The sequence below is a fragment of the Pristiophorus japonicus genome, chromosome 10, assembly GCF_044704955.1.
Source record: "Pristiophorus japonicus isolate sPriJap1 chromosome 10, sPriJap1.hap1, whole genome shotgun sequence".
NCBI classification, from domain to species: domain Eukaryota; kingdom Metazoa; phylum Chordata; class Chondrichthyes; family Pristiophoridae; genus Pristiophorus; species Pristiophorus japonicus.
In genome coordinates, this window is record NC_091986.1 from 165090460 (window position 1) to 165115032 (window position 24573).

A 24573-nucleotide genomic window follows, 5' to 3' on the forward strand; every position below is an offset into this window, starting at 1 on the left:
ACGAATGCTCCTCGCATTGAGACACAGAGCCTTCAGGCTTGTTTTTTTAACATTCGTTGTCCTTTTAGAATTATGTTGTAATGTGGCCCTTTTTGATTTTTGTCTTTGATTTTTCTGCCCTCCACTTTTACTTTTCTCCTTTCTAACATCCACAGGGAATCAAAAACATAAGCAAATTCTAAGGAAATTCTAGGTGGCTGCGGACAAACCCATACATTATTTAAAAAAACGGTTAAAACAATTATTCTGGATGAAGACTATACCAGTCTGAAGAGACTTTTTTGCCTCAAGTTATTTCTTCCAATTCATGATTATTCCAATCCACGATTTCTTACAGACTGTCTTTTAAAGCATAGACAGTGATGTTGGTCTCCTTTGATATGTCCAGGGACTAGTGGAGGGATTTGTAAATGTGAGTTTGGCAAGTAAAATAACGTTGCTAAAATGGTAAAAATGGCAGACTACTTGGCAAAACCTTCCAATACATGGAACAAAATGAGGCAAAATGCAGCTGAAAAGGCAAACCAGCAACCAAAACTGTTATTTCTATTTAGTTGTGAAGGCAGGTTTTCAGAGACAACCAATGCACATATTCTATTTGTGTGAGATGCACACTGTGAGCAGAGCCTCCTCCAAAGTCATGAGATTTAGCGTGGGATTAAATTTTAAGAATTTTACTATTGAAATGAGAATCTTGCATGCTTGGAAGATGTGGCACACAGAAAATCAAAAGTGAATTTGACACCCAACTCACACCACCAGTGAAACCCTGCGATACCAGCGGACCTTTACAAAATCAGGACTAAAACTTCACACTTTGGTTTAAATATTTTGACCCTGAAATTCCGGCCTCTCCAGGTGCCTGAACCTGGTACTTGTAATCTGTCACATGCGCATCCCCGGAGAAGGGCCTTTGCAGGCAGAGAGTTGGGCTATTTGTTCTTCAAACTCTTACGCCTGGTAAAAGCAGGCCTACTTTTACCAGTGTGAGAGTTTTAGTAGATAGAAACAATAAATGTTATTACTTATTTTTTATATTAAAAACCCTGTCTATGAAGGTAAGTTTATTTCTAACACTATTAAAACATTTTTTTTAAATGTTCTCTAAAACATTTAATTTAATGCAATTTGAATTAAATGTTTTTAAAGTGAAGTGTTTTTCTATTTATGTTTGTGTTTTATTTGATTTTAGGGGTATTCTCATTGATAGTAATGGGCGCTAGCAATGAGAATACTACATTGTGATTGGTGGACCAGGTCCACATGATCCCAGGAAGCGCTTACGTTCCTGGGATGCATGGGCCTCTGTGCTGGGCTGCGCAGCTAGGCCCAAGGGAAGCCTCCGACCGCAATTTTTGTCCCATTAAAATGACTAAGAATTAATATAATCATTCAGCTTTTATTTAGAATTGCCTACAGTTTTAAGCTTCTTTGTCATTGAAATTATTACCATTACAGTGATGGACAAGTGCATGACCTTTCATCATCGATCTGAAACGTTAACTGTTTCTCTCTCCACAGATGCTGCCTGACCTGCTTAGTATATCCTGCATTTTCAATTTTTGTTTCAGATTTCCAACATCCACGGTATTTTGCTTTTGTAAACTCTTAGTGGCTATGAGGATGAACTGGAAATGATTAACATCGTACATGACTTCCTGGAGATTTTTGACTAGGCTGGACATGGACAATATACCATCACCATTCAAGATTAAATATATCACACTGGTTGGAGTCACAACTTGCACAAAGATAGATTGTTGTGGTTATTGGACGTCGATCATCTCAGCCCCAGGACATCATGGCAGAAATTTCTCAGGTCAATGTCCCAGGCTTCCCTTGTAGCCTTCAGCTACTTCATCAATGACCTTCCCTCTATCATAAGGTCAGAAATGGGGATGTTCACTGATGATTATAGTGTTCAGTTTCATTCACAACTCCTCAGAGAATGAAGCAGGCCATACCCGCATGCAGCAAGACCTGAACGACATTCAGGCTTGGCTGATAACTGGCAAGTAACATTCACGCCACACAAGTGCCAGCAATGACTATCTCCAAAAAGCAAGAGTCTAACCACCTCCCCATGACATTCAATGGCATTACCATCGCTGAATCTCCCACCATCTACATCCTGGGGGAGGGTCACCATTAACCAAAAACTTAACTGGACCAGCCACATTAATATTGTGGCAACAAGAGCGGGTCAGAGGCTGGGTATTCTACGGTGAGTGTCTCACCTCCTGACACCCCAAAGCCTTTCCACCACATACAAGGCGCAAGTCAGAAGTGTGATGGAATACTCTCCACTTGCCTAAAAAAACTAAAAAAAAGACTCAGGTGAGACATAATGTGGATTAATAACTAGCTAAATGAAAGGAAGCAGAGAATAGTTGTAAGGAGCTAGTTTGCAATGGAGGGGAAGGTACTGAGTGGATTGTACTCTGTTCAAAGTATACATAAATGAATTGCAAACTCAGTGCTAAATAGTTAAAATTGCAGATGGCACAAAGTCGGGGGGAGGGGTGGGAGGGATCCACAGACTCAGAGGAAGCAGCCAAGATCTTACAAACAAGAGTTCAACAGGATTTGCACCTGGGCTGATTACTGGCAAATGAAGGACGAAGGCAATCTACTGTATATTTAAGAAGTAAAAAGAGTCTGATGTACTCCATGGACATGATATAACTTACTATGCGTGAAGTTGAAAAAGACTTGGGATTGATTGTTGGTTGACTTGTTCACCAAGTGTACAGAATGAAAGGTGACAATAAACAAAGCAAATAGAATGCTGGGTTATGTAGTCAAATCAGTCAAGTTCAAATTCACAGAGGTTATGCTGAAACTGGAGATTGCCTTAATCTCATTTGGAGTACTGCCTACAGCTCTGGTTACCATGACAATAGTGCAGAGGAGGCAATAAGGCTCATCACTGGTTTCAGAGGAAAGAGCTACGAGAAATGACATAAGAGGGCTCTTAACCCTTAAAGAAGACATGCTTTAGAAGGGGTCCTTATAGAAGCATTAAAAAGTGTTACTTAATGTGCCGAAAATTCCGGCTTCGCCGGGTCCGTACGACGGCGCATGGACCTGATGAAGCCTCGCAAAAGCCAGTTTTCGGCGCGAAATGCGCATGTACCGAAAACCAGCTTTTCCGATCTGTCCCCGGAAGAAGGACATCCGCAGGGCAGAGATTGGTCTATTTGCTCATCTCTTGCCCAGCGAATGTCCTTAAAACTTTTACACCTGGCACAAGCAGGCGTATAGCTTCTTGTTAATAACATAAGAAATAGGAACAGGAGTAGGCCACATGTCGCCTCGAGCCTGCTCCGCCATTTAATAAGATCATGGCTGATCTGATCATGGACTCAGCTCCACTTCACTGCCCGCTCCCCATAACCCTTATCGCTCAAAAATCTGTCCATCTCCACCTTAAATATATTCAATGACCCAGCCTCCACAGCTCTCTGGGGCAGAGAATTCCACAGATTTACAACCTTCAGAAAATAAATTCCTCCTCATCTCAGTTTTAAATGGCCGGCCCCTTATTCTGAAACTATGTCCCCTAGTTTTAGTTTAGTTTAGTTTCCCCTATGCATGGAAATATCTTCTCTGCATCCACCTTGTCTAGCCCCCTCATTATCTTATATGTTTCAATAAGGTCACCTCTCATTCTTCTGAACTCCAATGAGTATAGTCCCAACCAACTCAGCCTATTCTCATAAGTCAACCCCCTCATCTCCGGAATCAACCTAGTGAATCTTCTCTGAACAGCCTCCAATGCAAGTATATCCTTCCTTAAATACGGAGACCAACTTAAGAGTTTTAAAATATATAAAAATGAAATTTAATCATATTTTTATGTTAAAAACCCTGTCCATTAAGATAAGTTTATTTTTAACCCTATTAAAACACATTAAAAAAAATTCCAAAACATATTTTTTTCTAAAACATTTCATTACATTTAATTTCAAATAATTTTAAATATGTGAGGTGTTTTTTTTATTATGCTGCGTTTTTTGCTTTAGGAGGGTTTTCTCATTGATAGTAATGGGGTCTCGCACAAACGGAGATACCATTTTTATCAATGGGAATACTATCTAGTGATTGGTGGTCCAGGCCCATGTGACTCCAGCATTTCCCTACGTACAGGGAAGTCATCTCCCCGTACCCTGCGCATCGAATGAAAGCCTCTGACCAGAATCGAAGGCACCTCCGTGACCACCAGGTATTTTACGCAAAATTTTTTCTGGTTGGAGGCGTTCGTCCGAAGGAAGCCTCCGACTGCAATTTTACCTCCCAGTATGATAGTGAAAGTAAATTCAGGGCCAACGTTAAGGATTATTTCTTTACACTGATGGTGACCTATGGGTTGCCTGGTTGAGTGGATGAAGTGAGGACAATGGACAGGGTTGCATTACAGCAGAGTTTCACCATTTAAGAAACAACTAGATGCTGTAATCAACAGAAAGAGGAATGATACTCTGGAAGCAAGAGATCAAATAGGCTGTTGGGCCGCCTTTTTCTGAAACTATGTTATGAGAGACTTGTCCCTTTAAAAAATTAATAGACAGGCAGGTCACTGTTTACTTTGTATGCACTATTTGCTCTTTTGATGGAATGTTGTTTTATGGGGTGGGAGAGAGAGGGAAAAGTGATGAACAGATCACCGCATTTCCAATTTAGCTTGTCCCGTCTCCGAAAGGTAGAGACTCTGAATATTAGCATGATGGCCTGCCGGTTGTTCACATAAATGGCCACTCTCTGCTAATGAGTACTAACTGGCACTTCAACTGTGTAGGAAGGACATCACAGGCGAGCTGCAACTTGTTCTCACTTGATATCCATACCCATGAACTTTCTAGCAGAATCACCAAATAATAATCAGGCTGACTTTCCCCATTTTCTAGCCCAGGTCACGAAGGCCAATTCTGGTGCCTATAATTGCTCTGGCTTAGATGAGCTACCTCGATACAGACCAAGCAGGGATTGTACATGCAATATTCCTGATTTGTGGGGCTCAGTATTACACCATCAAGGATTCCCTAATTCCTCCTGTGAGCATCAATAGGGATGCAGAAATTAGTTCAAAATCTGTCACCAAATAGTGGTTTAATAAAGGGCAATTTGTTACCCATATATTTTTTGAATGGTACATGCACTTCAGTCTTCGGAAAGCTGAATTAAACCCAAAAATATACAGGCATTTTCAAACTAGCAAGTAAAATCTATCACAGGTTTAGCATCCAAAATCTGGAATTCCGGAATGTTACAGAATCCGGACACCGGGCCAATCCATGGCGGGGTCGTCCGGAATCCGGAAAATGTTCCGAAATCCAGATCTGCCTCCCCCACTCCGTCACCGGACCTCCTCCCCCTCGGCCGCCCCACTGACCTCCTCCCCCTCGGCCGCCCCACTGACCTCCTCTCCCTCGGCCGTCACACTGACCTCCTCCCCCTCGGCCGCCCCACTGACCTCCTCCCCCTCGGCCGCCCCACTGACCTCCTCCCCCTCGGCCGCCCCACTGACCTCCTCCCCCTCGGCCGCCCCACTGACCTCCTCCCCCTCGGCCGCCCCACTGACCTCCTCCCCCTCGGCCGCCCCACTGACCTCCTCCCCCTCGGCCGCCCCACTGACCTCCTCCCCCTCGGCCGCCCCACTGACCTCCTCCCCCTCGGCCGCCCCACTGACCTCCTCCCCCTCGGCCGCCCCACTGACCTCCTCCCCCTCGGCCGCCCCACTGACCTCCTCTCCCTCGGCCGCCCCACTGACCTCCTCTCCCTCGGCCGCCCCACTGACCTCCTCTCCCTCGGCCGTCACACTGACCTCCTCCCCCTCGGCCGCCCCACTGACCTCCCCCTCGGCCGCCCCACTGACCTCCTCTCCCTCGGCCGTCACACTGACCTCCTCCCCCTCGGCCGCCCCACTGACCTCCCCCTCGGCCGCCCCACTGACCTCCTCCCCCTCGGCCGTCACACTGACCTCCTCCCCCTCGGCCGCCCCACTGACCTCCTCCCCCTCGGCCGCCCCACTGACCTCCTCCCCCTCGGCCGCCCCACTGACCTCCTCCCCCTCGGCCGTCACACTGACCTCCTCCCCCTCGGCCGCCCCACTGACCTCCCCCTCGGCTGCCCCACTGACCTCCTCTCCCTCGGCCGTCACACTGACCTCCTCTCCCTCGGCCGTCACACTGACCTCCTCCCCCTCGGCCGCCCCACTGACCTCCCCCTCGGCCGTCACACTGACCTCCTCCCCCTCGGCCGCCCCACTGATCTCCTCCCCCTCGGCCGTCACACTGACCTCCTCTCCCTCGGCCGTCACACTGACCTCCTCTCCCTCGGCCGTCACACTGACCTCCTCCCCCTCGGCCGCCCCACTGACCTCCTCCCCCTCGGCCGCCCCACTGACCTCCCCCTCGGCTGCCCCACTGACCTCCTCTCCCTCGGCCGTCACACTGACCTCCTCTCCCTCGGCCGTCACACTGACCTCCTCCCCCTCGGCCGCCCCACTGACCTCCTCCCCCTCGGCCGCCCCACTGACCTCCACTCCCTCGGCCGTCCCACTGACCTCCACTCCCTCGGGCGTCACACTGACCTCCTCCCCCTCGGCCGCCCCACTGACCTCCTCCCCCTCGGCCGCCCCACTGACCTCCACTCCCTCGGCCGTCCCACTGACCTCCACTCCCTCGGGCGTCACATTGACCTCCTCTCCCTCGGGCGTCACACTGACCTCCTCCGCCTCGGCCGCCCCACTGACCTCCTCCCCCTCGGCCATCACCCCACTCCCCCACCTCTTACCGTGACCCCACTCCCACCCCCTCTTACCTCGGCCCAGGCGTTTCCAGATTCGGGACGTCGGAAAGACGTTCCAAAATCTGGAAATACCCAAAATCTGGAACGGCCTCAGTCCCAAGGTTTCCGGATTCCGGATGCTCTACCTGTATATATTAAATTTTGTAATATGTGGCCTGCATTTCATTGAAAACTCATAAGTGCACGTAGTATCTGTTACTCTTGTAGGTTGCAATGTGATAGATACTTTCAATGTTAAAGATGTCACATTGTGTGATTCACATTAGCTGCTATTTATGAGTTTCCACAAATCGCTCCAAATACTGAGACACTTTTCATCTCCCATTTTTCTCAGCAAGAGACATTTCTAATGTCCAAAATAGCATTTAAACCAAATAAGCAATTAAAAAAATACATATTTCACCTGATTAAATGTATTCATTGAGTTGCCGTTTGTGTCTTTTAATGTCTTCATCTCAGAACTCTCCCAAACACCTAGGGTTGTACTTGATACTTTTCCTCAAACCTGATTCAGTGAATTAAATTGACCTAATTCCCCAGAATGCATCAGTATCGTTCAGTCAGCTGTACTGATGGGGCATTTTTCTTTTCCTCAGGGCACTTTCTGTCCAGTAGCTTTCTTCAAATAATTCTCAAAAACAAGAGGATGAATTTCAAAAGCTTTACTGAGGTAATATTTATAGTTTTTCTTTTAAAAAGAGAAATTATTCTGTGTATGTGTCGGAGAAAAAAATGACTATTCTAATTACATACTTGTTATAGGTCTTGTTTTGTGCTATGTAAATTTTACAAAGTGTATTAACGGGGGGGGAAGGGGAAGAGGGGAAGATAGGCAGAGAGAAAGAAAGAGAGGTAGGCAGTTATTTTCTTAATTCTAATTTAATTTATTTTTAAGTTGAATTTTTAAAGCTCTTTGAGGGGAAACGGGGTGTGTTAAAGGAGAGAGGGACTGAGGAAAACTGGTTGAAAGTGACATGGCTTCTGGTATTTTGGCACCCAACCTTGAGAGAATGAGTGTAATTAGATTGAGGGTTAAGGTTGAAGTGAGTAGTAGAGGAGCAAGTGGGAGGAAAGAATAGAGAGAGTTTGAGTGGGTAGTTCAAAGGGGAAGAGATCGGGTGGTGAGGGGATGGTAGGAACAGGAATGGGTAGAGAACGCGATGGGAGCAAGGAGTTGGAGGTTGCACAAGATTGAGAGATGGGACAGGCGCCACTGAGGGACATATTTTTCCTGCAACCCATGCCTCAAATGCAACTTGCAGCTATTGGTGGCTTTGATCCTCTACATCACCATCTCCCAACTGAAAGGAAAAAAATAGAAAGAGAAATTGATGAAGACAGAGATAGAGAGAAGAAGCACAAAACAGAGAGAGAGAGAGAGAGAAAGAAAGAGAATTGCAAAAGGAGAGACAGTGAGAAGCAGCAACACAAAGATAGGTAAGAGAGTGACAATATTCTCAGGCTTATCACGTGCCTGTCCTGAGAGATTGGCTAGTTGACAATGATAATACAATATTAAGCACAAAGCTGGGGAACAACATTTTGAGAATGTGATTCTAGGGCAGCTGTTTAAAATGCAAGCAAGAATAAAGGGTAAGACCACCTTCCTCTGTAGTTGGATTCTGGAGTTCCTCTCGGAGATCCCAGCTTGCAGTGCTGTTTGTTCGGTGAAGATGAATGCTGGAATTTGTCAGTTGCCTTTTAGAACGGATTGGCTGAATATCCATAAAACGAATACCTGCAGATCCAGAAATAAATTCACTTTAAAAACTATTCTATAGTCCCAGAAATAAGAATGTAAGAACATAAGAAATAGGAGCAGGAGTAGGCCATACGGCCCCTCGAGCCTGCTCCACCAAACTGGTAGCAATGCTGTGGAGGAGGATTTCCTGGAATGTATAAGGGATGGTTTTCTAGACCAATATGTCAAGGAACCAACTAGAGAGCAGGCCATCCTAGACTGGGTCTTGTGCAACGAGAGAGGATTAATTAGCAATCTGGTCGTGCTGGGTAAGAGTGACCATAATATGATAGAATTCTTCATTAAGATGGAGAGTGACACAGTTAATTCAGAGACTACGGTCCTGAACTTAAAGAAAGGAAACTTCAATGGTATGAGATGTGAATTGGCTAGGATAGACTGGAGAATGATACTTAAAGGGTTGACAGTGGATAGGCAATGGCAGATATTTAAATATCAAATGGATGAACTACAACAATTGTGCATCCCTGTGTGGCATAAGAATAAAAAAGGGAAGGTGGCTCAACCGTGGCTAACAAGGGAAATTAGGGAAAGTGTTAAATCCAAGGAAAAGGCATATAAATTGGCCAGAAAAAGCAGCAAACCTGAGGACTGGGAGAAATTTAGAATTCAGCAGAGGAGGACTAAGGGTTTAATTAGGAGAGGGAAAATAGAGTATGAGAGTAAGCTTGCAGGGAACATTAAAAACTAACTGCAAAAGCTTCTATAGATATGTGAAGAGAAAAAGATTAGTGAAGACTAATGTAGGTCCCTTGCAATCAGAATCAGGTGAATTCATAATGGGGGAACAAGGAAATGGCAGGCCAATTGAACAAATACTTCATTTCTGTCTTCACTAAGGAAGACACGAATAACCTCCCGAAAATACTAAGGGACCGAGGGTCTAGCGAGAAGGGGGAACTGAGGGAAATCGTTATTAGTCAGGAAATGGTGTTAGGGAAATTGATGGGACTGAAGGCCGATAAATCCCCAGGACCTGATAGTCTGCATCCCAGAGTACTTAAGCCTGTCTATGTCTTTTTGCAGATTTTTTGTGTCCTCACACATTGCTTTTCCTCCCATCTTTGTATCATCAGCAAACTTGGCTACGTTACACTCAGTCCCTTCTTTCAAGTCGTTTATATAGATTGTACATAGTTGAAGTCCCAGCAGTGATCCCTGCGGCATCCCACTAGTTACTGATTGCCAACCGGAGAATGAACCATTTATCCCGACTCTCTGTTTTCTGTTAGTTAGCCAATCCTCTATCCATGCTAATATATTACCCCTAACGCCGTGAACTTTTATCTTGAGCAGTAACCTTTTATATGGTATCTTGTCAAATGCCTTCTGGAAGTCCAAATACACCACATCCACTGGTTTCCCTTTATCCGCCCTGTTGGTTACATCTTCAAAGAACTCCAGCAAATTTGTCAAACATGACTGCCCCTTCATAAATCCATGCTGACTCTGCCTGACCGAATTTTGCTTTTCCAAATGTCCTGCTACTGCTTCTTTGAAAATGGACTCCAACATTTTACACAGATGTTAGGCTAACTGGTCTAGAGTTTCCTGCTTTTTGTCTGCCTCCTTTTTTAAGTAGGGTCATATATAATTTGAATACATCCTTTGACTGATCAGAGTCAAAAATAATTCCTCCCTGCTATATCTCAAAAAAGTGAAGCTTCTGCATGCATGTTATTTTCCTTAGTTTTGCGAGTAGGTGAGTCTAGTTACATATCAAAATAGGAACAAGAGTAAGCCATTTAGTCCCTCAATTTTGTTCTACCATTCAATTATATTGTGGCTGAAAATTTCAGCATCCACAGCCTTTTGGGGAAGAGAGAGTTCCAGATTTCCACTAGCCTTTGTGATTTCACTTCTAAGTGGCCTAAATATAATTCTAAGAAAATGTCGTCTTGTTCTAGTTTACCCCACCAGACAAAGTAGTTTCTCTGCATCTATCCAATTGAATCCCTTTATCATTTTAAACATGTTAATTAGATTGCCCATCAACTGTTAAAACTTAAGGGAATACAAGCCAAGTTTATGGAACCTGTCCTTATAATTTAATCCTTTAAGCCCCAACATCATTTTGGTGAATCTGTGCCATACTCGCCTAGGCTAATATATCCTTCCTGAAGTTTGGTGCCCAGAACTGAACACAGTCCTCCAGATGATGTCTGATGATGTCTGATGTCTGACCAAGGCTTTATAAATGAATTCCAACTATCTGGAGATAAAGGCCAAAATCTCATTAGCAATTTGTTTATTTTTTGTACCTGTGCACTAGCTTTTAGTGAGTTGTGTACACAGACTCATCAACACCTTTGTTCCTGCACAGCTCCTAGTCTCTCATCATTAAGAAAATGCTCCAATTTGTCTTTCTTAGATCCAAAGTGGATGGCATCACACTTTCCCACATTGAAGTCAATCTGCTATAGTTTTGCCCAATCACTTAGTCTGTCTATGCCTCTTTGTAATATGGAAATACTTTTAAACTTTTAAACTTTTAAAACAACCTGGAAACCTGTGGGGAAATTCTTAACCTTGGAAGAAACTTTCCAAAACATCCCTCGGAACCCCAGCGGACAGCTGATCTTCCTAATGCCTGCCGCCCAACCAAGCCTCGGGCCATCCACCATCAATGGCGCTACTCGGCGCTGAGTTTGCGGCCAACACCTCACCGTAGGCAATTAGGCTTATACAGCAGTGCCTGGTCTCCAGTCGTTTTGTACCCCCTTGCCACTGGACCAAGACCTTGCTCAGCTAAGCCCGTGTGGTTGCCGGTAAGCAGTGGCCACCACACGTTAAAAGAACTCATGCACAGGCATCTTCCACCTTGCTAATGTGAAGTTCGGGACCTGGAATGTCAGGACCTTCATGGACAATTCCAACAGCAACAGGCCGGAACGCTGCACTGCCATAGTTGCCCGGGAACTTAGACGTTTTGACATTGACATCTCCGCCCTATGCGAGACCCGGCGGGCAGGGGAAGGCCAGCTCAAGGAACTTGGTGGATGTTACACCTTTTTCTGGAAAGGAAAACCAGAGGAAGACCACTGCCTTCATGGAGTCGGCTTCGCCGTCAAAAATGAACGCCTCAAAGACTCCCCTGCGGGGTTAACGAATGCCTCATGACTCTTCGCCTTACCCTATCCCGCAACCAATGCGTCAGAGTCATCAGTGCGTACGCCCCAACACTAAATGCAACTGATGAGGCTAAAGAGGGTTTTTATTCCAACCTCGAGACATCCCTGCCCCGCGTCCCCACAGGCGACAAATTGATCCTCCTAGGTGACTTCATAATAAGTTGGACGAATTAACTGCGCAGGCAGCAATTAACGAATATGATATAATTGGCATCACGGAGGCATGGCTCCAGGGTGACCAAGGCTGGGAACTCAACATCCAGGAGTATTCAACATTTAGGAAGGATAGACAGAAAGGAAAAGGAGGTGGGGTAGCGTTGCTGGTTAAAGAGGAAATTAACACAATAGTAAGGAAGGACATTAGCTTGGATGATGTGGATATGGGTGGAGCTGTGGAATATCAAAGGGCAGAAAACGCTAGTCGGAGTTGTGTACAGACCACCAAACAGTAGTAGCGAGGTTGGGGACAGCATCAAACAAGAAATTAGGGATGCATGCAATAAAGGTTTGGCAGTTATCATGGGCAACTTTAATCTACATATAGATTGGACTAACCAAACTGGTAGCAATACAGTGGAGGAGGATTTCCTGGAGTGTATTAGGAATGGTTTTCTGGACCAATATGTCAAGGAACCAACTAGAGGGCTGGCCATCCTAGACTGGATAATGTGTAATGAGAAAGGACTAATTAGCAATCTTGCTGTGCGAGACCCCTTGGGGAAGAGTGACCATAATATGGTAGAACTCTTTATTAAGATGGAGAGTGACACAGTTAATTCAGAGACTAGGGTCCTGAACTTAAGGAAAGGTAACTTCGATGGTATGAGACATGAATTGGCTAGAATAGACTGGCAAATGATACTTAAAGGGTTGATGGTGGATAGGCAATGGCAAAGATCACATGGATGAACTTCAACAATTGTACATCACTGTCTGGAGTAAAAATGAAACGGGGAAGATGGTTCAACCGTGGCTAACAAGGAAAATTAAGGATAGTGTTAAATCCAAGGGAGAGGCATATAAATTTGCCAGAAAAAGCAGCAAACCTGAGGACTGGGAAAAAATTTAGAATTCAACAAAGGGTTTAATTAGGAGGGGGGGAAATAGAGTATGAGAGGAAGCTTGCTGGGAACATAAAAACTGTCTGCAAAAGCTTCTATAGATATGTGAAGAGAAAAAGATTGGTGAAGACAAATGTAGGTCCCTTGCAGTCAGATTCAGGTGAATTTATAACGGGGAACAAAGAAATGGCAGACCAGTTGAACTAATACTTTGGTGCTGTCTTCACAAAGAAAGACACAAATAACCTTCCGGAAATACTAGGGGACCAAGGGTCTAGTGAGAAGGAGGAACTGAAGGAAATCCTTATTAGGCGGGAAATTGTGTTAGGGAAATTGATGGGATTGAAGGCCGATAAATCTCCGGGGCCTGATAGTCTGCATCCCAGAGTACTTAAGGAAGTGGCCCTAGAAATAGTGGATGCATTGATCATCATTTTCCAACAGTCTATCGACTCTGGATCAGTTCCTATGGACTGGAGGGTAGCTAATGACACACAACTTTTTTAAAAAGGAGGGAGAGAAAACAGGTAATTATAGACCGGTTAGCCTGACATCAGCAGTGGGAAAAATGTTGGAATCAATTATTAAAGATGAAATAGCAGCGCATTTGGAAAGCAGTGACAGGATCGGTTCCAGTCAGCATGGATTTATGAAAGGGAATTCATGCTTGACAAATCTTCTAGAATTTTTTGAGGATGTAACTAGTAGAGTGGATAAGGGAGAACCAGTGGATGTGGTGCATTTGGACTTTCAAAAGGCTTTTGACAAGGTCCCACACAAGAAATTGGTGTGCAAAATTAAAGCACATGGAATTGGGGTAATGTACTGACGTGGATAGAAAACTGGTTGGCAGACAGGAAGCAGAGAGTCTGGATAAACAGGTCCTTTTCAGAATGGCAGGCAGTGACTCGTGGGGGGCCGCAGGGCTCAGTGCTGGAACCCCAGCTATTTACAATATACATTAATGATTTAGATGAAGGAATTTAATGTAATTTCTCAAAGTTTTCAGATGACACTAAGCTGGGTGGTGGTATGAGCTGCGAGGAGGATGCTAAGAGGCTGCAGGGTGACTTGGACAGGTTAGGTGAGTGGGAAAATGCATGGCAGATGCAGTATAATGTGGATAAATGTGAGGTTATTCACTTTGGTGGCAAAAACACGAAGGCAGAAGATTATCTGAATGGTGACAGATTAGGAAAAAGGGAGGTGCGAGACCTGGGTGTCATGGTACATCAGTCATTGAAAGTTGGCATGCAGGTACAGCAGGCGGTGAAGAAGGCAAATGGTATGATAGCCTTCATAGCTAAGGGATTTGAGTATAGGAGCAGGGAAGTCTTACTGCAGTTGTACAGGGCCTTGGTGAGGCCTCACCTGCAATATTGTGTTCTTTTTGGTCTCCTAATCTGAGGAAGGACATTCTTGCTATTGAGGGGGTCAGTTAAGGTTCACCAGACTGATTCCCGGGATGGCAGGACTGACATATGAAGAGAGACTGGATCGACTGGGCCTGTATTCACTGGAGTTTAGAAGGATGAGAGGAGATCTCATAGAAACATGTAAAATTCTGACGGGACTGGACAGGTTAGATACAGGAAGAATGTTCCCGATGTTGGGGAAGTCCAGAGTCAGGGGACACATTCTAAGGATAAAGGGTAAGCCATTTAGGACTGAGATGAGGAGAAACTTCTTCACTCAGAGTGTTGTTAACCTGTGGAATTCTCTACCGCAGAGAGTTGTTGATGCCAGTTCATTGGATATATTCAAGAGGGAGTTAGATACTGCCGTTATGGCTAAAGGGATCAAGGGGTATGGAGAGAAAGCAGGAAAGGGGTACTGAGGTGAATGATCAGCCATGATCTTATTGAATGGTGGTGTAGGCTCGAAGGGCTGAATGGCCTACTCCTGCACCTATTTTCTATGTTTCTATGTTTCATGCCAGGGTCGGCAAAGACACAGCCCTCTCGGGAGGCGTGATTGGCAGCGAGGGGGTAGGGAAAGCCAACTCCAGCGGTACCCTACCCTGACAAAATGTCTAGAACACAAACTCCTCATCACCAACACCCTGTTCCGCCAGAGGGACAAATACAAGGCATCGTGGCAACACCCTCGCTCCAAACGCTGGCACCTGCTCGACTATGTCATCGTCTGAGCCAGGGATCGCAAGGATGTGCGCATCACCCGCGCCATGATAGGAGCTGACGACTGCTGGACGGATCATTGCCTAATCTGATCCATCATCAATATAAACATAGCCCCAAAGCAGAGGGGACAGCAGAAGCAGTGCCGCAAAAAAGTTAATGCCGGGGCACTTGAAGACCCAGCTAAAAGAGCCCTACACAGCCAGCGCCTCACAACTAATCTGGCATGCCTTGATGACCCTGAGATGCTGAATGTCCACAGCGCTTGATCTGCCCTCCAGGTCTCCATAACCAGTGCCTGTGGTTACTCAACCAGAACACACCAGGACTGGTTTGATGAAAATGATCAGGAGCTCCAAGAACTAATAGATCGTAAGCGCAGAGCATTTCTGAGCCTCAAGCAACAACGCAACTCGGGAGCTGCAAAGCAACATTACAGATGGCTCAAGGCTGAGGTCCAACAAAAATAACGTGACCTAAAGAACAGGTGGTGGATGGAGAAAGCACAGGAGATACAACAACTGGCCGACAGCCACGATATGTGAGGATTCTTCATTGCAGTTAAGGCCAACGACGGTCCAAACTCCCACCCCACTCCTGGCCAAGAATGGGGAAACACTCATCAAGGACACCGAGGCTGTCAGGGCCCGTTGGAAGGAGCACTTTGAAGATCTCCTCAATCGAGACTCCGCCTTTGACTCGAGTGTTCTCAACTCCATCCTGCAGCATGCCACCCGCCACCACCTCAGTGAAACTCCAAAGCTGCACGAGGTAGGAAAAGCCATAAAACAGCTCAAGAATAACAAGGCTACGGGTGCAGATGGAATTCCTGCTGAGGTGCTAAAATATGGGTGAGTGGCGATGTTGGCATGGATACATGACCTCATCTCTCTCATCTGGAGGGAGGAGAGCATGCTGGGAGATCTCAGAGATGCAGTGATCATGACCATCTTTAAAAAAGGGGACAAGTCCGACTGCGGCAACTACAGGGGAATCTCCCTGCTATCAGCCACTGGGAAAGTCATCGCTAGAGTCCTCCTCAACCGTCTTCCCCCTGTGGCCGAGGAGCTCCTCCCGGAGTCATAGTGCGGATTTTGTCTCCTACGGGGCACAACGGACATGATCTATGCAGCGAGACAGCTGCAGGAAAAATGCAGGGAGCAGCGCCAGCCCTTATACATGGCCTTTTTCGATCTTGCAAAGGTCTTTGACACTGTCAACTGTGAGGGCATGTGGAGCATCCTCCTCCGTTTTGGATGCCCCCAAAAGTTTGTCAGCATTCTTCGCCTGCTCCACGACGACATGCAGGCCGTGATCCTTACCAGCGGTTGCACTACAGACCCAATCCACATCCGGACCGGGGTCAAACAGGGCTGCGTCATCACTCTAAATATTCCTCGCTGCCATGCTCCATCTCACAGTCAACAAGCCCGCTGCTGGAGTGGAACTAAACTACAGAACAAGTGGGAAGCTGTTTAACCTATGCCGCCTCCAGGCCAGGTCCAAGACTACCCCAACCTCTGTCGTCGAGCTGCAAAACGTGGACGACGCCTGCGTCTGCGCACATTCTGAGGCTGAACTCCAGGATATAATTGATGTATTCACCGAGGCATACGAAAGCATGGGCCTTACGCTTAACATCCGTAAGACAAAGGTCCTCCACCAGTCTGTCCTCACCGCACAACATTGCCCCCCCCAGTCATCAAGATTCACTGCGCGGCCCTAGACAACGTGGACCATTTCCCATATCTCGGGAGCCTCTTATCAACAAAGGCAAACATTGATGTGGAGATTCAACATCGCCTCCAGTGCGCCAGTGCAGCCTTTGGCCGCCTGAGGAAAAGAGTGTTTGAAGACCAGGCCCTCAAATCTACCACCAAGCTCATGGTCTACAGGGCTGTAGTAATACCCACCCTCCTGTATGGATCAGAGGCATGGACAATGTACAGAAGACACCTCAAGTCGCTGAAGATATATCACCAACGATGTCTCCGCATGATCCCCTGGGAGGACAGGCGCACCAACATCAGTGTCCTCGCCCAGGTTAACATCCCCAGCATTGAAGCACTGATCACACTCGATCAGCTTTGCTGGGCAGGCCACATTGTTTGCATGCCAGACAAGAGACTCCTTAAGCAATTAATCTATGCGGAGCTCCTTCACGGCAAACGAGCCAAAGGTGGGCAGCGGAAACATTCCAAGGATACCCTCAAAGCCTCCGTGGTATAGTGCGACATCACCACCGACACCTGGGAGACCCTGGCCGAAGACCGCCCTAGGTGGAGAAAGTGCATCCGGGAGGGCATTGAGCTCTTCGAATCTTTGTTGCTGCGAGAGTGAAGAGGTCAGGCAGTGGAAGGAGCGTGCGGCAAATCAGTCCCACCCACCCTTCCCCCGACGAATGTCTGTCCCACCTGTGACAGGGTCTGTGGCTCTCGTATTGGATTGTTCAGCCACCAAAGGACTCACTTTAGGAGTGGAAACAAATCTTCCTCGATTCCAAATTCTTCCTCGATATACAACTCTCCAGTCCCTATGATGATGTAATATCCTGCTCCCATCGACACCTTACTGTGCCTCATAACTTAGCATCATCCGCAAACTTGGATATACAACTCTCCAGTCCTTCATCCAAATCATTAATATATGTGATGAAAAGCTGAGGCCCTGGCACAGACACCACTTGTCACATCTCACAAATCAATTAGAGAATGCCCTTTATCCTTACGCTCAGTCTCCTACCTCCCAACCAATTACCAACCCATGTCACAAAGTTACCTCCAATTCAAACGCTCTCATTTTGTAGTCTGTAGTTATGTGATTTCTCCTTCCCTCACTTCTTAAATAACGGAGTGATGTTTGCAGTCTTCCAATCCAAAGGCACAATACCTGAATCCAGAGAGCTTTGGACAATAATGACTAACTCATCTGTAAGTTCCTCACCTATTTCTTTTAAATCGCTGGGGTTGAAGGTATCAAGTCTTGGAGCTTTGTCTTTCTTTCGTTCCATTATTTTCTCCATTAATTTTATTTTTACTTATATTAAACTCACTAAATTCCTCCCCTTTGCCTAGTTTTAGGTTCCCACGGAACTCTGATATTTTGTCCTATTCCTCCACTGTGAAAATGCATACAAAGTAATTTTATTATAGTCTCACCTACATCTTTAATGGGTCCCCATTTTCCTTTAACACTCTTTTTCTCCTTATATATTATATAAATATATTCCTTGCAAATTTTTTTTCATATTCCCTTTCTGAATCTCTCATTGCTTTCTTTGTACCCCTTTGTTGCTTTTTATAGCTCTCCCAGTCCGCTGGACTGATATCCCAACAGGTGCTGTTGATAGAAACATAGAAAATAGGTGCAGTAGACTACCATTTGCCCCTGCGAGCCTGCACCGCCATTCAATAAGATCATGGCTGATCATTCCCTCAGTATCCCTTTCCTGCTTTCTCTCCATACCCCTTGATCCCCTTAGCCGTAAGGGCCATATCTAACTCCCTCTTGAATATATCCAATGAACTGGCATCAACAACTCTCTGTGGCAGGGAATTCCACAAGTTAACAACTCTCTGTGTGAAGAAGTTTCTTCTCATCTCTGTCCTAAATGGCCTACCCCTTATCCGAAGACTATGTCCCCTGGTTCTGGACTTCCCCAACATCGGGAACATTCTTCCCGCATCTAACCTGTCCAGTCCCGTCAGAATCTTATATGTTTCTATGAGATCCCCTCTCATCCTTCTAAAGTCCAGTGAATAAAGGTCCAGTTGATCCAGTCTCTCCTTGTATGACAGTCCAGCCATCCCTGGAATCAGTCTGGTAAACTTTCGTTGCGCTCCCTCAATAGCAAGAACGTCCTTCCTCAGATTAGGAGACCAAAACTGTACACAATATTCCAGGTGAGGCCTCACTAAGGCCCTGTACAACTGCAGTATGGCCTCCCTGCTCCTATACTCAAATACCCTAGCAATGAAGGCCAACATACCATCTGCCTTCTTCACTGCCTGCTGTACTTGCATGCCCACTTTCAGTGACTGATAAACCATGACACCCAGGTCTCGTTGCATCTCCCTTTTTCCTAATCTGCCGCCATCCAGATAATATTCTGCCCGTGTTTTTGCCCACAAAATGGATAACCTCACATTTATCCACATTATACTGCATCTGCCATGCATTTGCCCACTCACCTAATCTGCCCAAGTCACCCTGCAGCTTCTTAGCGTCCTCCTCACAGCTCACGCCGCCATCCAGTTTAGTGTCATCCTTGGAGATCTTGCACTCAATTCCTTCATCTAAATCGTTAATGTATATTGTAAAGAGCTGGGGTCCCAGCACTGAGCCCTGCGGCACTCCAGTAGTGACTGCCTGCCATTCTGAAAAGGACCCGTTTATCCCGACTCTCTGCTTCCTGTAACCAGTTCGCTATCCACGTCAGTACATTACCCCCAATACCATACGCTTTGATTTTCCACACCAATCTCTTGTGCGGGACCTTGTCAAAAGCCTTTTGAAAGTCCAAATACACCCCATCCACTGGTTCTCCCTTATTCACACTACTAGTTACATCCTCAAAAAATTCTAGAAGATTTGTCAAGCATGAATTCCCTTTCATAAATCCATGCTGACTTGGACCGATCCTGTCACTGCTTTCCAAATGCACTGCTATTTCATCTTTAATAATTGATTCCAACATTTTCCCCACTACTGATGTCAGGCTAACCAGTCTATAATTACCTGTTTTCTCTCTCCCTCCTTTTTTAAAAAGTGGTGTGACATTAGCTAACATCCATTCCATAGGAACTGATCCAGAGTCGATAGACTGTTGGAAAATGATCAGCAATGCATCCACTATCTCTAGGGCCACTTTCTTAAGTACTCTGGGATACAGACTATCAGGCCCCGGGGATTTATCGGCCTTCAATCCCATCAATTTCCCTAACACAATTTCCCGCCTAATAAGGATAGCCTTCAGTTCCTCCTTCTCACTAACCTACTCTCCCCTAGTACAATTGAAAGGTTATTTGTGTCTTCCTTCATGAAGACAGAACCGAAGTATTTGTTCAATTGGTCTGCCATTTCTTTGTTTCCCATTATAAATTCACCTGAATCTGACTGCAAGGGACCTACGTTTGTCTTCACTAATCTTTTTCTCTTCACCTTTTTAAAGAAGCATTTGCAGTCAGTTTTTATGTTCCCTGCAAGCTTCCTCTCGTATTCTATTTTCCGCCTCTGTTGAATTCTAAATTTCTCCCAGTCCTCAGATTTGTTGCTTTTTCTAGCCAAATTATATGCCTCTTCCTTGGATTTAACACTATCCTTAATTTCCCTTGTAAGCCATGGTTGAGCCACCTTCCTCGTTTTATTTTTACTCCAGACAGGGATGTACAATTGCTGAAGTTCATCCATGTGATTTTTAAATGTTTACCATTGCTTATCCACCGTCAACCCTTTAAGTATCCTTTGCCAGTCTATTCTAGCCAATTCACGCCTCATACCATCGAAGTTACCTTTCCTTAAGTTCAGGACCCTAGTTTCCGAATTAACTGTGTCACTCTCCATCTTAATAAAGAATTGTACCATATTATGGTCACTTTTCCCCAAGGGGCCTCGCACAACAAAATTGCTAATTAGTCCCTTCTCATTACACATCACCCAGTCTAGGATGGCCAGCTCTCTAGTTGGTTCCTCGACATATTGGTCTAGAAAACCATCCCTAATACACTCCAGGAAATCCTCCTCCACCGCATTGCTACCAGTTTGGTTAGCCCAATCAATATGTAGATTAAAGTCGCCCATGATAACTGCTGTACCTTTATTGCACACATCCCTTATTTCTTGTTTGATGCTAAATCCTTGGTCAATCTGAATGGAGGAAAACTGAAATGTTCTGACCACATCATCCTACCTACCGCAGCTGATGAGTGCAAACTGGCAAACTCACCCTTTCCTCCTCCACGGGAAGCCGAGTGCAAATGTCAGTTCAGACAGATTGCAACTCGAATTTATTTGGCAGTCTCACTGGCCTAACATTGCAGCTACTTGGAGCCCCTAAAAAAAAAACTCATGAACATCTCCATTTGATTTTATTTTTTTAAACCAGCGATTTCCCTTCCAATTTGATTAATAGACACTGACCACAGCAAAAAGCATTCAAAGTACATGATTTAATTATAAAAATATAAGAATTTAAACCCCCAAAAATTAGTGGGTTGGGGTCGATGGGAGGTTAAAATATTAAAAATGTGAATCCCAATGCCAACCCGCCCACTTCCGGATTTGACGGAGACGGGTTGGCACCTTAAATATTGTAATGAGGCTGTAAACCTCTGATTAACCTGCGCAGGTTTAACTGTGACCGGCCGGGGATCTCAGGCATCAGGATTCCCGGCATCTGAAGCGAGGCAAGGACAGCCTTGGGGAGAAATCCTTGTGGGCCAGAAGGAGCAGGAGTGCTTCCTCCCAGCCTCCCAAGCTCACATCACTGTACAACTCCCACCGCCCGCCAGAGTCAGGGATTGGACCACCCCTCCCCCCCCCAGGGTCAGGGCTCACACCCTAACTGTGGTTGCGGCCTCGTGCCACACTGTTAAAACTCCACAACGTGCAGGGGAACCCCTCCCCCTCTCTACCAGCCACACCCCTATTCCGGGCAGCTCAAAAACTTCCGATTCCAGCCACACTGTAAGCAGCTGTTTCTTCGCTGTCTCTGCTAATAGTCCACCGAACTTACAGTGGGAGATCAGAACAACCCTTGTGGAAATTCCCGATGTCAATGTTCTACATCCCAGTGACTGTCACATCCCATACCAGGTAACTACCGAATACAGTACTCATGATCTCATATTAGTATATCTCATTAAATAACAGCTCAGACAGGGAAACAAGTTCCATTTTAAACCCAACTTATACAATTTTACATTTGAAAAACCATCAATGTTTAATTGTGTAACTGAAACTCACTGTGAGGCTGTTTTCTCTTTGAAACTCATGATTTCAACCATGTTAGCTTTTCTGCACCTCCTGATATCCAATATCATATTAGTTTTCCTTAAACATAACAATAATGGAGGTCTTTATTACTGGCGTCGTGGCAGCTTTGAGCAAGTTTATTTTTTTAAATTTAAAAAATTACAGCGATTACTAAACATTTGTGCCAGGAATTTCCTTGGGAGTGCTTCAGATTGGCTGCCACAACTTTAGCGGAAACTCCAGAGGGACACATAAATCGGATTTCCACCAATCTTCTGCTGAAGTTACAGTGGCCGATTTGGAGAACCCCTGAGGAAATTCCCGCCGTTGGTATCAAATGTTTTATATGCTGCATATGTATTGCTAAAAGCTCATAGTGCAGTCCGGAGGACCAATGCAATTTTGAGGAGCTGCCCAGCTCAAAACCAATAAGAGGTATAATTACTTGGGTAATTTGGCACAATTAATTGAAGTTTCAGCTTTTGCTAAGCTAGTGCCCAAAATGTATGCATTGGTAAAATGAAACCTTTGAGAAAAAAAATGTACTTTGTTATTTAGGTGGCGCAGCGAATTGCCATTTAAATGTGATCAAAACTCTATTGGAGTTATTTTTATATAAATCAGAAATTTCAGCAAAGAAAGAGGTCATTTGGCTCTTCGTACCTCTGGAGCTTTCTACTCTAATCCTATTTGCATTCTCTTTCCTCCCTCCCCCACCCCGTATTTTAGTGGTTCATGTTTTGATCCAATTCCCTCTAAATACTGCAATTAGTTTGGTTTCCTGTAGTAATGCATTATTGTGATAACCACTTGAAATACTGCATTCTAAATGCCCTTTGTGTGAAAACATTTTGTCTAACTTCCATCATTAATTCATCTCGAACAAAACCTTTGTTCACAACACACAAACTACCTCAGTAATGTTGAAATGCAAGAGGGCTATCTAGCAGGAAAATGGGGAGAAAGACATCATGACAGAGAAAGCTGTGGCAAGGGCAGATACCAGTTTGTTTTTATTTGGCTGTCACTTAGACCACCTACCAATCACATCTTATAATTTGCAATAAATGTTTATAGACAGCGTAAAATATTTATTTGGCTGTATTAAAAACACTTATCTGCTTTGGTAGCTTGTTAATGTTTGCAAAGAATATGGCTCTGAATTTGCAGTCGGTAGCGTAGCTGAGGAGTACGCCGCCAACCTCGGAACGGAATCTGCACTTCCAAGCTATGAACCCCCCTTCGCGAGGTTGCTTTGAAATGCTGCAGAGTTGTGCACAGCGTGGTGTCTCACGGATCCCAGGGGAGCACCATTGTGCACAACCATACCTGGGATCATGTGGGGCCGTGCTCCTTTTACTAGCCAAACAGGAAACATTTCAACTCGACATCAAAGAACTTGTAAATTAAACCTGTGATACTAAGTATATTTATTTGACAAGTACAGTACTTGGCTTTACAGGGAATACTTTGGAGTAAGTACAGTTATTTACTGCAAGATTTAAAAAAAGGTTAAAACGATCTCATTCCTTAAACTGAGCCTTTACAGCTGCGTGGTAGGTTCTTTTCGGTGTTTGTTTTTAATTATTACTCAAATTTCTCATCCCCCCACCTTATGCTGTGTAAATAGGCTCCTGCGTCTGTTTGCACCAGCTTTAAAATTTTCCAGTATAATTGAAGTACAGTAGGTGGGCAATTAGCCCAACTTTTTGCCAGCAATGAGGACTTGAAAGTCACACTGGATCAATCTGTCTATTCGAAACTTGACAGATCACAAGTTCGAGCTTTAGTGCATGTGGAAATCAAGAACTTGTGGTTAATTTCAAAGGCGGTATGATGGTGTACTCAGAGTACGCCGTCATACTGAGCGCAAATTCAGGGCCAATGTATCCTAGACCATATTTACTTGAAAAATACATACGTCTGTATCACCAGAAACTGGAATTCACTTTCTTATTCTAAATGTTACGGTAGTTCAGTCCTTCTTACAAGATTAGTCAAGTTTATTTTTCTTTTCTTATCTGATTATTAGAAAGGGATTCCTGATAATGAAATGTGAAAAGATATATATTTTTTAAATGAAGCTTCCAAAGTTGGAAAAAAATGCCAAAATTAAAAATCCTTATCAAAGAAATTTAAAAAAATCTAAGATTAGTGGTAAAAATTTGGTCTAAGTTAACCAGAATTGTAAAAATTGTTACTTCAAATCTGTAACTGCTTGGCAACGTCAAATACTCACTGTTTTCCTCCGTGCTTCCTTCAAAGGCAGGGTTGTCTAGGCCATGTTCATCTGCACAGGTTGAGGCTGCTGAAGCTATGCTGCATCCCACAGTTGCCGTTTCAATCTGTAATTGATCTGCATCTGATGATGCAAGTATCTGTTGTCCTGCCTCAGTGGACCGGCTGTCACTTCCAGTCTCCGTTTGTAATCCGCAAGACCTGCGTATCTCTAAAGCTGCTCTGTGGGTTGAAGCTCCGGAGCACCTATAAAAACAGAACCAAAAATATTTTAAACAGTTTTGAAAGATAGGAAATGCTGACAGACCACAGAATTCTTAAAATTTCTGTGATTTCAGAGAGGAACATGAACAGTAAACCTTAGAGCAATCGATAGGTTATTTGCATTTTTCTTTAAGTTTAAAATGCATACTTACCCTTTTAATTTTTAAAAAGTACAAAGTACAAATTACCCTATTATG

The 24573-nt window shown here is 44.9% G+C and overlaps 1 protein-coding gene across 1 annotated transcript in view; it reads right to left on the bottom strand.

The window, feature by feature from the left end:
* The window catches only part of lnx2a (ligand of numb-protein X 2a), a 262297-nt gene that overhangs the window by 69738 nt on the left and 167986 nt on the right, over positions 1-24573 (bottom strand). Inside the window, exons 3-4 of the mRNA XM_070892288.1 lie at positions 24114-24358; positions 8414-8548 (exon numbers count right to left, since the gene is read on the bottom strand). Coding sequence (XP_070748389.1) covers positions 8414-8548; positions 24114-24358 — 380 coding nt within the window. The remainder of the gene's footprint in view (positions 1-8413; positions 8549-24113; positions 24359-24573) is intronic.